The sequence below is a fragment of the Salvia hispanica genome, chromosome 1 (assembly GCF_029641045.1).
Source record: "Salvia hispanica isolate PSC_SH4W2 chromosome 1, Shi_PSC_v1, whole genome shotgun sequence".
In the NCBI taxonomy this organism is placed as follows: Eukaryota; Viridiplantae; Streptophyta; class Magnoliopsida; order Lamiales; family Lamiaceae; genus Salvia; species Salvia hispanica.
Window position 1 is genome coordinate 476,518 of NC_142692.1, and position 14,226 is coordinate 490,743.

A 14,226-nucleotide genomic window follows, 5' to 3' on the forward strand; every position below is an offset into this window, starting at 1 on the left:
TTCAATAAGTAGTTTTCTGTAACTATTCTTACTTTGATTTGATTTATTTAACATAAAGTCTAAGATGGCATATTTTGCATGAGGGACTGACAGTTGTATATTGACAATAATCACTTTTACATTAAATAATTTTGTAGTGCTCCATCTTAGGATGACCTTAATAATGAACTTAAGAGAAAAATAATTAACACAACTCCCAGGATGCATAAACATTTTCCCTAGCAAAATAAAATAAAATTACTACTATATGGCAAGGATGAAGAATAAGCTTTATTTACAGTTGTTGTGTGAATATTATACAGTACATCTGATAAAGAAAAATATGTTCATCAAATTTTGGAGATTAATGATTCTTTGCCAATTTTTGCAAAGAAATTTCTCCAGCATCCTTCACTAATTTAAAAAAATACTAATTTGGAAGAATTAAGGGGAAAACAAACAATTTTTATTTTCCTTTCCCCAATTTTCTTTTTCTAAGACGCCAAACACGCCTCCCAGAAGAGCCTATCCCCCTCTCTCTCATTCCTCATCGATTCTTCACATCCCTTCGCCGCCTCCGCCGCCGCGCTCCGGCATTGATCGACGACGCCGTCCTCTTCTTCGTCGTCGTCGGAGTAATCGTCCAATTGCGCGGCGCGAGCATCCTCGCCGCCGTAGACCGCCTCATACAGGCGCGCGGAGCTGCACGACTGCGCATCATCCTCCTCCTCCGCCTCCGCGGCGGCGCCGGAGTCGCGGTCTTCGGAATCGCCGGTGGCCTCGAACAGCATGAAAGCTGATGCATCGAATAGCATTCTCCCTTGCTCCATTGTCAAAATCAAAATTCTACACACACACACGCGCACATGATATATATATACATGTGAATTGTGATGGTGCGTGTGTGTGTATTTATAATTTTATATGTAGGGCAAATAAAAAGGGGGTTTTTAGGTAGAGAAGAAAGGTGAGTTGGGCTGTCTTGTTTGACACTTCATAGCTGTGGTGCGTTTACTGTATAGCTTGGGTAATCTCTCTAGGCCGACACCTCTTTTTCTCACTTTTTTATTTTATGGATTTCATAATCATCCTACTCCCGTCGTTCTATTGTAGTGGAGACATTTCTTTTCGGCACGGAGATTGACGAGTTAAGTAAATGAAGAATAAAGTAAGAAATGAAAAAGGTAGGAGATATAGAGAGAATAAAGTAAGAGAGAGTAAAGTAGGTGGGAAGAAATGTGTGACTTTTACAAAAAAAAAATGACTCTACTACTGTGGAACGTACCAAAATGACAAAATGACTCTTGTAGCAAAAAAGGTGATGCGGTCACCCTAGCCGCCCCCACACCCCGGCCCGATAATTTTTGAGGGGGTTCAATCAGGGTACACAGCGGCCCGTAGAGAGGAGGCCTTCAACCCACTGTCCTGACAGGAGTCCATCTCCCAAGGCCTCACACTTGTGCCTGAGAGATGGAAGCTCCCACACGCCAGTAGTGGGATTCGAACCAAGCTCCTTGTAGCAATATCTGCTCCCCCGGAACCAAATGCGTTAAGCCTCTGCGGGCGGTAAGATGACTCTACTACTATGGAATGGAGGGAGTATTATATATTCTCCATCAATATTTTAAACAATTCTAATATTTTGTGTCAAATATTTGAATCTCTTCTATTTTATTTACCTTATATATCATCCCAGATTGATACTTTTAGTTTTAGTTGTTTATGCAAACAAAATTAGACTATTACATCTACTTAATTACTTTGACTGGATCACTAATATACAAGCACAAGACTTAGCATCTAGATCGAATCAACAAAAGGTATCAGATGAGTATATTTTCTATGTCCAATTAATTAGTGTTTCGTTATTAGATTTATTGTACTTTGATCAGATCTACATCCCAATTACTGTAATATTTTATCTGTTACACTCATGTTATTAAAATTATCTTGATAGTATGTCTACATAATGTATTTGATACTAAAACATATACTCCTAACACTCAATTACACCATTAGCTAACATATTGAATTTCAATACTATAAATATCACTATAATATAGTCTAGTTGAATATAACTATATATACCTAATTAATAACTCTTAAACCAAAATATAATTAAATAACGAAAACACGAATCTCGAGTAATCACCAAATTTCAAAATAATAATAAGTCTACTTTTGTCTGCGAGAAAAAAAAAACAAAAAAGGCAGTAGCATTTTAATTGTGATAATAATACTATTGCTATATAATCTAACATGTGGTTGGAACCTTGTGATAATAGTACTATTCCTATATGATCCAACATTGGTTGCCGATCCAAAATTGAGAATATATATGCAAGTTGGAATAAAATTAGTTTCCACGAGTTAGATCCGTGTTTTAATTAATTTGTAATTTAATAGTAGTAAGTATGTTTGTAATTGTATGCAAACATATTACTCCCTCCGTCCGCGAATAGGAGTCCCGGTTGAGTTGGGTGCGAGTTTTAAGAAAAGTTTGAGTGTAATAATTAAAGTGTGTGATAGTGGAATGTGGGACCCATTTATATTATTATTTGCTTTATTCTTTGGAATAATGAAATCTAACATTAAGAAAGAGAGTGAGAAATTGCAGTGGATTAAAATTAATTGCAGCTTCTAAATTAAGGGAACAATGAGGTCATTTTTTATACTCCCAAGATAAAATGTCTAACCGGGACTTCTAATGACGGACGGATGAAAATGGCCAATCGAGACTTCTATTCGTGGACGGAGGGAGTATAATAACAGTGGTATTTATTTTCGAGAGCTATCAACTGTCGCTACGCTACGTACGTGTACTTAATTATCTAAAATTTCACGTTCTTTTTATTTTTTTAATAAAAAAGATCTGAAAATTAATGTCTAGTTGATGGCATGATAGATGATGCATTATAGCTTCTAGAAGGAGTTCGTTTCATACGACCAGCCTTCGGTTTCATACTTTATACCGCTATACCCCATCTTCTTCTAGAAGGAATTGGGGGCGGGTGGACCCAACTTTTCTCTTCGACGTGTTCCTCACAAATCATAAATATGCCTATTTTTACATTAATCCATCAAAATAAAATAAAATAAACAAATGAGATCGATATCAACATAATTGGTTCAATTTAATTATTGTTTTATTTATAAAAGCTTTGCTTTTTATTTGGTAATAACGTTGAAACTAATAGTAATACTCCAATTTTTTTAGGACGGTGATTTCTATATGCAAATATAGGAGTGCTTCCAATTAATATTCCCTCCGTTTCCTCATAGTTGAGGCGAAACTTTTCAACACGGAGTTTAAGAAAGGAATATTGAGTACGTTAAATAAATAGATAAAAAAAGTAAGAAAGAGAAAAAGATGGAGAGAATAAAGTAAAAAGTGAATAAAGTAAGAGAGAGTAAAGTAAGAAAGAGAAAAAAGTTACTCCCTCCGTCCCCTATTAGGAGTCACTCTTTGACCGGGCACGAGTTTTAAGAAATGTAAAGAAAAGTTGGTTGAAAAAGTTAGTGGAATGTGGGACCCATTTTTTTATATTGATTTTATAATAAAATGTGAGTGAATTGAGTTAGTGGAATGTGGGACCTACTTACTATTTATGATAAAAATGAAGTGTGACTCTTAACTGGGGACGGACCGAAATGGAAAAATGTGACTCTTAATGGGGGACGGAGTGAGTACTATATATGGAAATGACTCGACTAAGAGGAAACTTTTCGAAATGGAAAAATGACTCAACTATGAGAGAACAGAGGGAGTAATTACTCTTTCCATACTTAAAAGTTATGTCTCAACTATAAAGGATGGAGGGAATATATAAATGAATAATAATTCATTCGTCTTCAAAAAATACACTAGTTTTATCATTTAAGGTCATCTCTAATATTAGACAAAGTCTAAAACAGGGGCAGATCTATTTATGCCTTAGGAGGGGGCATTTGCCCCACCTCATATTTTCTCCCCTATATAAATATTTCCTTTCATATAATTTATTTTTTAAAATTTTTCAGTAAATGCCCCTCCCCAAGTTTTTAAATTTTCTTCATAAATAAATGTGCCCTCGTCCCTACAAATTTCCGGCTCCGCCCTGGTCTAAAATGAAAAGTTTTTAACTAATTATATACTATTAATAATGTTGACAACATAATCCACTAATGCTACTTCCATTCCTCTCTCTTTCTTAGTTTTTTCCACGTATCTCTTGCTATACCAATTACACATAAATCTCGTATTATTTAAGTTTGTCTATTTTTTACGGACGGAGGGAGTACTAATTACCAAATTATTTGTTATTTTTAACTAGTTATCATTATTTAAAGTATGACAACAATAATTATTTCAATAAATAAGAAGTCGTGTGATCAGTAATTGGTGTCACAAATCGACAATATTGATTGTTGTTGGATTTATAGCAATGAGTACTGTTGTGAAAACTAAGTGATCAATAGAATGTTTGTTGATGGATTGAGGAGTGATATTTTTGGTAGATTATTTTCTGATTGTTATGTGATATAAATTGTGGATGTTGCGAGTTAACTACTAAAAAAATGGGTTCGCATGGAATTTGTATTCTTGATAGTGAAATTTTAATTAGCTTTTTGTATATATAGAATTTTACAATCGTAAGTCGTAACCATGTAAATGTTACATCATCAATTCTTTGATTTGTAGTTTAATTTAGACTATTATTTTCTTCATTCAGTTTTCAATAGAATATTAAATCAAGCTCGTGGAGCGCGTCTAGACTATATTTGAATTAGTCAAGTTAAGACTAATTTGAGCCCTGATGTAATCTTACAATATCAACGCTCCATTAAAGTAGATTAGTAGTAGTAATTATTATTCTTATTTTATTCTATTATTTATTTTTTCTCTTTTTTTATTTTTATTTTTTATTTAATCACTAAATCCACTGCCTAAAAATATATATCCGAAAAAAATAGTCACATATGGTTGGACAAGGAGACTAATATTTTTGAATTTCATAATTTGACGGTCGCATTCAGATGTTGTAACACTTTGTCTTAAACCAAAACCTCAATTTGCGGCGCTGGACATGTCACCACATGCATATCTATCATCAAATTCGTGTAGAAATTACATCATGGTAAAAATGAATATTCAAAATTCAAGAATATAGTAATTTTAATTTAACAATTTCACTCTAGCATTTATTTTTGACTGCGGACATTTTCGGTGAATAGACGATAATTCCACCCATATTCATTTTTTCCATTAATTGACATGTATCAATATTTCCACCCATATTCAATTTTTACTACTACTTGACATTTTTCCACATAAGTTTTTTCCTGCGTGCTAGGTAGCACCACACTCTTCGTGAAAGAACGAATATGAGAATAAGAGATAGAACGAATAATTACTACACACTACCAGTACAATTAATAATTTTTTAATATATTGAGGGTTATGGACAGGTTAAGAGTCCAAGGTAGAAAATATTTTTTCTAATTTTAATATTTTTATAAATTTCGAAATAATTTATTGATAGAGAATTAGACTTTTACTTTATTACGGAAGTGAGCTAATAATCTCCATATTACTATTATTTAATTACTCATTGGTATGTTGTTAGAATATTTTATCATAATTAATGAAGAATTAAAATAAACAGTTCTCTCTCATCGATTTCTCTTCTTTTCCATCATGACGCTCTCATAAAAAATTTCGGTATTAATTCATAATTAATACTAGCAATTAATATCTACTCCGTATTAGTTACTATACGATCGTAGAAAGTCAAGCAAAGCATAATCTCTTTGACAAAATAAGGCATCGCTAATAAAACGTGTGATCATACAATTATCGCAATGTAACTTTCTTGACCTAATTTAATTTTTACGTCTACAATTACCATAGTTTCAACTATGAAATTTCATGATGATCTCGGGAAATTTCTCATCTGAAAACATAGATCTGAGCCATTTTCCAAAATAAATTATATTAGGAATATAAAATAAAGTATGTATATTTAGTTTTTCATTTGATTGGATGTTTTAACATTTTATATTAATAAAAATTATACTATATTTCACTTGCTCTCTAATTACGCATTTCAAAGTCGTAGTAATAAATTTGCCATGCTCAAGTGGATAGAAGTCAACCAACTTATGAAACGGGCATTCAATAATTATCGATTAATTAAGAAGTATCCAGTCAAATTTATTCATTAATTGCTAAAAAAATTGCACTAGAAAAAGCGTGGTATAGCTATTTACTAGGAGTAATTCACACCGAACCCCAACCCCACCCACCCCACGAAAATAATCTTACAAAAAAAACGAAGAAAGAGACAAATATATAAAAGACATGTGTGGAAAATGAAATTGCTAGGCTTTCAAATTCTGTCATATTCAGCACACAGAATTGAAACATAGAGAACTAAAGATACCTAGCTTGTTATATTTTGCATGATCAGAAAATATAAGGAAAATTCAAAACGGATAATTTATCAATCATTACTTCTAGATAGGGGAGAGGGAACTAAGATTCTAATTCAGATAATTCACTCCCATAAATATGACGAATGTCTTATTGTAGTACTATGAAATTGAAAGGGGGAAATCTTGAGATGATAAAGAATAGGTCCTAATATAAGTAATGATATTCCTTAACATGGAAAAGTGTAAAAATAGACAAAATTAATTTATGATATGCAAATTAAGATGTGAGCACAAAATTGTTTATAGTTTATTGTGGTTGAGACTGCCAGAGTAGACTTGCTTATTTTAATGGAGTGTTATTTATTGGTTTGGATAAACAATAAGAGAGGCGAGCAGCGTGAGCTGGAGGGTGTTTGCATTTCATTATTTAATACTGACATGATTATGATATAATATAGGTGGTGCGGTCCAGGACTCATAAATTGAATGTGGTACTCTATAAACCAAAAATAAAATATCAAAGAGCATCTCCGACGGCGGACGTCGCGAAAGTCCTACCTGATGTCCGCCATTGTAGAGCAAAAGGTCGGACACGCCCGTCCCATTAGCCCGTCGGATGTCCATCGAATATCCTCGTGACGTCCGCCATTATTAAGGGGGTCGGAAGTCCAAGTTAAAATTTAAGTTTTTTTTTTTTAAACTCTATAAATACGGCTCTATATATACGGCTCGTTAAATTCCGTAAATTTGAAACGTATAAATTGAATAATTGTGATTTTATTTTATTGCGGGAAGTCCTAGTGGAAGTCTTACATTGTGCAGTGAGATGGGAAGTCCTAGTGACGTGACAGAAGGTTTTTGTTTGAAATCCTAGTGGAAGTCCTAGTGGGAAGGGCGCCACCGGAGATGTCTTATAAAAATCTGGCTATCAAATAAAAAAGTCATTCAACAAAAATCATTTTGACCTATAGTAACTCAAAAGTAAAAGTGTCACTACAAGCCATAAGGGCCTTTCTTAGATCCTTGCAATAGACAAGAGAATAACTACAAAAACTGAAGAAGGAAAGAATGAAGGATGAGCTGCTTTCTTGAACTGGACAAGTGACCAGAATGTACAATATGACAAGCATAACCCAACTGTGACAAGATGGAATTAATTTCTCCATGTCTTGACTCAAAGTAGACATGTCATGAACTATACCACCATGTGAAAACGAAACAATCACCTACTAATTATATCTAAAAGATTCAGAAATAAATACTTACACTACAGAATTGTGATTAGGACAGCTTTGTTAAAAGATCAACCCGTCCTCTGTCTCGTCTCGGGAGGTGAATTAGGCTTGGTTATGTAAGGAATTTCGGAATATCTATAACTTTACAAACAGAAAACACAATGTTCCTGTCAACACAATAGTTAAAACACTAGAACAAGCTCTGCTAACCATTTCCAAACTGAAAAATGGGGAATAATAGCGCTGAAGACAAACTAACGACTTATCCATTCAGTCGAGTTTTTGAGTTAAAGACAAACTTGAAATAGAAACTCAAACAACTTCAAAAGTGGGACAAAATCCTGAAAGTTCCTACAACTGCAACACTCCAATTCAGCAATATGTATAGCCAAAAGTAGAATTTAACTTTAACAGAAAGTAGACATCATGTCAATTATTGTCAAGAATTCAAGGTTCATATAGCAAACTCTATCACAACAGGGAAATGATCTATTTCCAACATTGCCAACTACACAAACTTTAAAAAGCAGTCAACAACTCGAAGCCCCAATTATTTAAATCCGACATTTCCTATATTATCCCATGATGAGATACCACTGACCCCTAACCACAAGTAGCACCAATCAAGGACAAATCAATGTCACATTTTATAAAACAATTCACCAAATCCATTCTCAGGTGACTTGTACCTGTGAGTAATCAATCAGACTTGTAACTTCCACTCGAAAAAAATCGGACAAAGCGTCCAAAATGTAGATCCATCTTCAGTTCTTGAATCATGTGTATAACTATAAGCGAGTCAGAGTGCCTCGAGTCCTGCAAGTCCACGCAGCTGCTCACAGACTATGAAGGTAATAGTTGTTTGTGGACCCAATCTTGCAAACATCGCGAACCCCCTAGTTGATTCTCAATCCCAGACGGTTAGTATGGTAATCGGCCCAGTTCAAGTTGAATCATAATGAAACTACAAGTGGTGCTCACCCTTTGTAAAGACCACGAGGACCTTCTGTTTGCAGAACCTGGAACCGTTCACAAAAATGCTTGTCATATAAGTATGCATCTAATGCAGAAGGTTCAAACAAAAGGCTACAAAAAAAATCACTTAGCAAAGACTCACATGCTGAATGATTAGGGAGTGGGAATTACTCAAAGAAAAAAGGGTAAACCCAAACACACTCAATCTTAGACTAAGTGAGAAGGAACGAATAAGTCAACCTGATAGGCACAGTGGAAGCCATTTTTGTAGCTTCCAACTCTTTGAGATTGTTGTTGCAGCATAAGTCTTGTTTTAACCATATCAACCGGCGCAGTCATAATGGTACTCACAGTTCCAGCTATAGTACTCGCACTATAAGAAATGACAAATTGCAGAATTACTAATTTAGAAACAGCAGAAAGATTCCCACCTATACAACTTGTGATTAACCTTTTTTCTTGAAAATTGAAGCATATGAGACTTAATCGAAAATTTTCTAAATTGAGATATGGCCAATAACCATGCAAGTGCAACTTAAGGTATTTCGTCATGCTTTTCAGCTCCAAACTATTATGCTTCTTCATTACACTATTATGCATATTTCATATTATGAGAGTAGCTTCCATAGACAAATATTGAGATGATGCAAAATTATGAGACCAGCTTGTTTCAGGCTGAAATTTGCTAATTTCATAAAAGGTTCGAATGAATATCACGTAGGCAAGAAAGCAAAGAATTTCTCCTTATTTGTTACATAGGTAGAAGATTAACTCTAGATATGAGGACACTATTTTCCTTAAGGTGTTAGCAGTTTTCAAGTATCTCAAATTTACAGAATCTCCCCCTCCCATGGTAGTAGTATCAGTAAGTATATAGTGTCTATCAGTCCAGGAAGAAAGAATTCTGGAGTAGTACAATGAATTACCAGATAGAGTGGAATTTATTTTCAGCATATCTTATAGTATTTCTATTAAGATCCACATTAGTTCAAGACTATCTACTGCCTAACCGAGCTAAGGAAGCTTCCAAGTTCCACAGGAGAGTGAAAAAGCACAAATATTAAAACTATACAAGGGGAAGCCAAGTACATAAGATGCAGATAAAATCCTTCCTGAAGAGAAGTCCAGTTCATCAACATCTGAAAAGTGGGATGACAAAATTACAATGTTAGACTGCCTCAAGTCATGAGAATAAACTAAAACAATGAAAAATTAACTTTGTTGCGACAAAGGGTGGTTCACCTGCTTGGATTCATCATATGTTGCCAGCTGTGATGCAGTCAATGCAGCAGCTCTGGTCATTGCAGGGCCAACCCCCTTCCATAGGGCCGCAATGCCCTCTTCTGAAGCAATTTTTTGCAGTTCTTGGATAGGCCCGCGGGTGCTTGTTCTTCTCATCTGCAACCGCACCTAAGAACAAAGCACAGTTAGTTGGAATTTTCTAGAGACAGCTCGATATCCATCACTTTCAGTACCTTCAGCACTTCCACAGGATTAGTAAGTGCTGTTGCAACAGCGCCAGAGAATGCTCCAGATGCAATCTTCATCAATACATTGCGTGACTCAAAAGCCAATTCACACACATATTTTGAAGGTTCGTATAAGCCTAAACGGAGACCCCCATAAAGAACTGACCTCATTAATGCAGGTGTCAATCCCAAATACAAGGCCCTGAGTCCTTCACTTTTGACTACTTGCATAGAAAGTTTTCCCTACACCGAACCAGGAGAAAAGTGTTCATCCTCGAATCCATCACCAGGTATAACTAACTAAGAAGCTTCTTCTATTAAAAAGAAAATCAAGTATGGATGCACACCATGCCAGTCAACGGGCCCTTTTGGCCAACTAGCTGCATTTGCAGCCTGACCTTCAGAACATCTGTATTCCAACATATACTAAGTCACTTCATTCCCAAAAAATAAAATAAACAAAAAAGGGGGAAACAATGACTTAAGAGTTTAAAGTTGTATGTACAGTAGCTATCAATTGGCTTTGGTTTTTTATGAATCTTATCATTAAGCATCAGCTATAAGTCTAAGGAAAAGGCACTCGTATCAAAGTTACAGCGTCTGACCGAATGCTGTGGGTTAAGAATCAAATTATCAACCTAGTCACCAAAAGCACCGTGTTACACTAATCACAAATCCAAGTTGATAGCTTTGACACCAAACACTTGCCAAATTCTCAACACTATTTATCTTTTTCAGAAATATAAAAGGAAAGGTATCACCCGCAGATTTAGCATACATATTAGTATAAAAAAAACTACTACTAGAAAATTGATAGGTGCTAAATAGAGAAAGAAATAACCTAAAGGATGTGTAATTCCGGTTGCAGTAGCAACAGACATTCCACTCGAGCTGAAATGATAAAAAATATCGGATGAGGACACTCCCCATTTTGCTTTCATTGATCCTACAACCATCATCCAATCTTAAAATCAGAAATTAACTTATAAACTAGTAAAATCGACGTTATATCTTCGAAACAATCAGCAGAAACAAGCGGATAAACAATTGGGCACAACATTATGAACCATCTGCATAAACAATAGGAATTACAACTTGTACACACACATTACTGTCAATCAATTGACAGAAAAAATTAACGCAGATTTACCAGCGGAGGAGGACGATGAGTTCGCCATAGGCAATTTCGACAGATTCTCTCTCCGATCGACTCTATTTTCGCAGACGAAATGATTGAAAGGTGAAGCGTTATTTTTAAGAAGATGAGGAAAGGCAAAGTTGCAACCTTGCTGTTGATGGAGATGGCCTTCTTTTGTCTTTTTTTTTTCAGGGGATATTTTTAATTTTGTAATTAATATTGAATGAATTTGTAATTAATTAATCAATAAAAATGAATGGTAATTTATGTTTTACTATTTCTTTTTCTATTATATATCATATGATATCATATCAGCTAATTAGCCTGAATTTATAATGTAGATTTCCTAGTTATTAAACGTGGCTAATAAGAAAATTGCGAATATATTGTTTTGTTTTGAGACTGCACTTGATTAAAATTGTTCAAGGAAATGCACTTGATCAAACAATGCGTGATTCACACTAATTTTTATGAATAAATGACAAATAAAATATTAAAAATATCCACTACTACTATTTATCATTCATTACATTAACATTTAGTTAAAGTTGATGGAGGGATTATATGATGCAGTACAAGATAATACAATAGACATATAACAAGAAAGGTAGCAATTTCTGGTCTACAAAAAAGTGAATTTTCCTACAAGCCTCAAAAAAATTGAATCTTCACTTGTTCAAGCATGTATGCCCATCTCACCACTTGAGTATGCACCAAGAATGCTCGGGGAAGACCGCGTTTTTCGTGGATCACAGCGCCTTCAATCCCACGAGTCCACGGAGCTGCTCGCATAGGATGAAGGTGATCGTTGTTTGAGGGCCGACTCTCGTGAACAATGCAAACGCCCTAGTTTAAAACCGAGAGAGTTAAGTTAACAAACCGCATTGGTGCAAGATTTTGCAGAATGCAAAACAGTTTCTCACCCTTTGTAGAAGCCTCTAGGGCCTTCTTTCCTCAGAAGCTGAAACCACACACAAATGTAGATGTCATTACTCTGCATAAATACTACATTAATGAGGCAAAATAAGTTCTAAAAAAAAGTAAGAACCTGATAAGCACAGTCAAGGCCATTTTTATAGTTTCCAACTAGTTTGGACTCTCGTTGCAGCATAAGCCTCGTCTTCACCACATCGATGGGTGCAGTTGCAATGGTGCTCGCGCCACCAGCTACCGTGCTTGCACTGTGTTAGGAGTAAGAAACAGCAGTTGTAACTAACTTTATCTCACAAGCAAGAATGTGTTAGGTGAGTGGAGTTACATGAGATGCAGATAGAATCCATCCTCGAGTGAAGTCCATCTCATGACAAGCTGAAATTTATGTTGAAAATGTTACTTATAGTGCATGAAAGCAAGAGAATGTTGTCAATAGGGCAGAAACAGGACCCAACCCTCTTGGTTTCGTCGTATGTTGCAAGCTGTGAGGCGGTGAAGACAGCAGCTCGGGTCATCTCAGGGCCGGCCCCTTTCCAGAAGCCGGTCAAGCCCTCGTCTGCAGCCATCTTCCGCAGCTCCTGCAGCGGCCCTTTCGTGATCAGTCTCCCCATCTGCATCCGCACCTAAAAACAACAAAAGTTTGGAGAGGTAGTTAGCAAAAGAGTTGAAGATCCATGAAAAGTAGTACTACTTACTACCTTCAAGACTTCGACCGGATTGGTGACTGCGGTTGCAAGAGCACCAGAGAAGGCTCCAATGACTATCTTGGTCAAGATGTTGGGGGAGCCCAGGGCCATTTCAGAGAGGCGCAGTGACGGTTCGTATAAGCCTAAACGAAGACCCCCGTAGAAGACCGACCTCACTAGCCCGGGTGTCAATCCCATATACAAGGCCCTCAATCCTTCATTTTTCACCAAGTTTATGCCAACTTGTCTCTGCATTTCTCCATGAATTTGTCAAGCTAACTAGGAAACATCCTTATGTTGAAAAAGGATATGGATACACACATACCATGCTGATCAAAGGGCCTCTTTGGCCAACCATTTGCATTTGCAGCCTAACCTTTAGAAGATCTATAAACCAAAAATCACATACTTGGATAAAAATTGGATCTTGACAAGAAGAAGGATGAAAATTCAGTAAAGCGACCTAGAGGATGGGTGACGGTGGAGGCAGCAGCGACGGCGGCTCCACTGGTGCCAAAATGGTAAAAAGCATGGGATGGGGAGGCTAGCCATGTTGCCTTATCTGATCATACAATTCAACAAAAACAATGAAGATGAGATGAGAGTGAAAAGTAGTGTTGATTTACTTACCAGAGGAGGTGTCAGCCACTGGCAATTTGAGAGCGTTTGCCATCTCTCAGCTCAAGCTCAAGCTCAAGGAGAAGAATAATGAGTGAGCAAGGTCCACCCCACAATTATGGAATTGTATGATCACATATTTATGTAGCAGAGTCAATCATTCAAGTTTAAAGAGGTACTTCTTTTATCAAATTTGTCTATTTACAATCAAGATTCACGTGAATGCCGTGGGGTGTCTAGTTGTTTTGTTTAATGTTATTGCAATAGTTAAGAGAATCTTAATTCGGATCATTGAATCATTGAAATAATTTGTTAAACAAACCTGGAGTAATATTATAAAAAGTAGTAGGTGTGCGTCGGTATTCCAATAAATAAATAAAATTACGATGCTACAGAGATGTGGCTAACATTAAAAAAACAAAAAAGCTTATTCCAACCACCATGTTCCAATAATAAATACTCCACATTTCAATTATTTGTACTTAACTGTGTGTGCAATGTTGTATTAACAGTGGTTTTAGAATTTTAAAATTCATGGGATCAATCAAATAATAGCCAAAAGACTAATAATATTGAATGAAGGTATACAACAAAGTCATAAAAAACTTGTGATAGAGAAGGTCCTGCGGAGAGCAGTGCAGATCCGGTGGAGACTGCGTGAATACGAGCTTTGGTTGGATACTGATTGCTCGCGAAAAAATCTCTATCTCCATTGACGTCAAACGTGCTTAACATATGGCTCAGCTGTTGTCATACTCATCGGGCATAGACAGATATCG

The 14,226-nt window shown here is 35.8% G+C and overlaps 3 protein-coding genes across 3 annotated transcripts; all 3 read right to left on the reverse strand.

Annotated features, from left to right (window-relative positions):
* Positions 1 to 248: 248 nt before the first annotated feature.
* On the reverse strand, positions 249 to 969 carry LOC125185327 (uncharacterized). Its single transcript, XM_048081850.2, has one exon. The coding sequence runs from the start codon at positions 807 to 809 to the stop codon at positions 474 to 476; it is 336 nt and encodes a 111-aa protein (XP_047937807.1). The 5' UTR covers positions 810 to 969; the 3' UTR covers positions 249 to 473.
* A 7,065-nt stretch (positions 970 to 8,034) lies between these two features.
* On the reverse strand, positions 8,035 to 11,373 carry LOC125219629 (uncharacterized). Its single transcript, XM_048121654.2, has 9 exons — positions 11,223 to 11,373; positions 10,914 to 11,018; positions 10,420 to 10,481; positions 10,079 to 10,315; positions 9,846 to 10,013; positions 9,693 to 9,742; positions 8,844 to 8,976; positions 8,610 to 8,647; positions 8,035 to 8,524 (listed from the first exon to the last, which is right to left on the reverse strand). Exons 1-9 carry the CDS (start codon positions 11,248 to 11,250, stop codon positions 8,428 to 8,430), a joined length of 918 nt encoding a protein of 305 aa, XP_047977611.1. The 5' UTR covers positions 11,251 to 11,373; the 3' UTR covers positions 8,035 to 8,427.
* A 324-nt stretch (positions 11,374 to 11,697) lies between these two features.
* LOC125223973 (uncharacterized) lies at positions 11,698 to 13,663 on the reverse strand. The gene is made up of 9 exons (XM_048127298.2): positions 13,460 to 13,663; positions 13,293 to 13,391; positions 13,155 to 13,216; positions 12,842 to 13,078; positions 12,599 to 12,766; positions 12,469 to 12,518; positions 12,259 to 12,391; positions 12,134 to 12,171; positions 11,698 to 12,056 (listed from the first exon to the last, which is right to left on the reverse strand). The coding sequence occupies exons 1-9, from the start codon at positions 13,500 to 13,502 to the stop codon at positions 11,960 to 11,962; spliced, it is 927 nt and encodes a 308-aa protein (XP_047983255.1). The 5' UTR covers positions 13,503 to 13,663; the 3' UTR covers positions 11,698 to 11,959.
* Between the last annotated feature and the right edge of the window lie 563 nt (positions 13,664 to 14,226).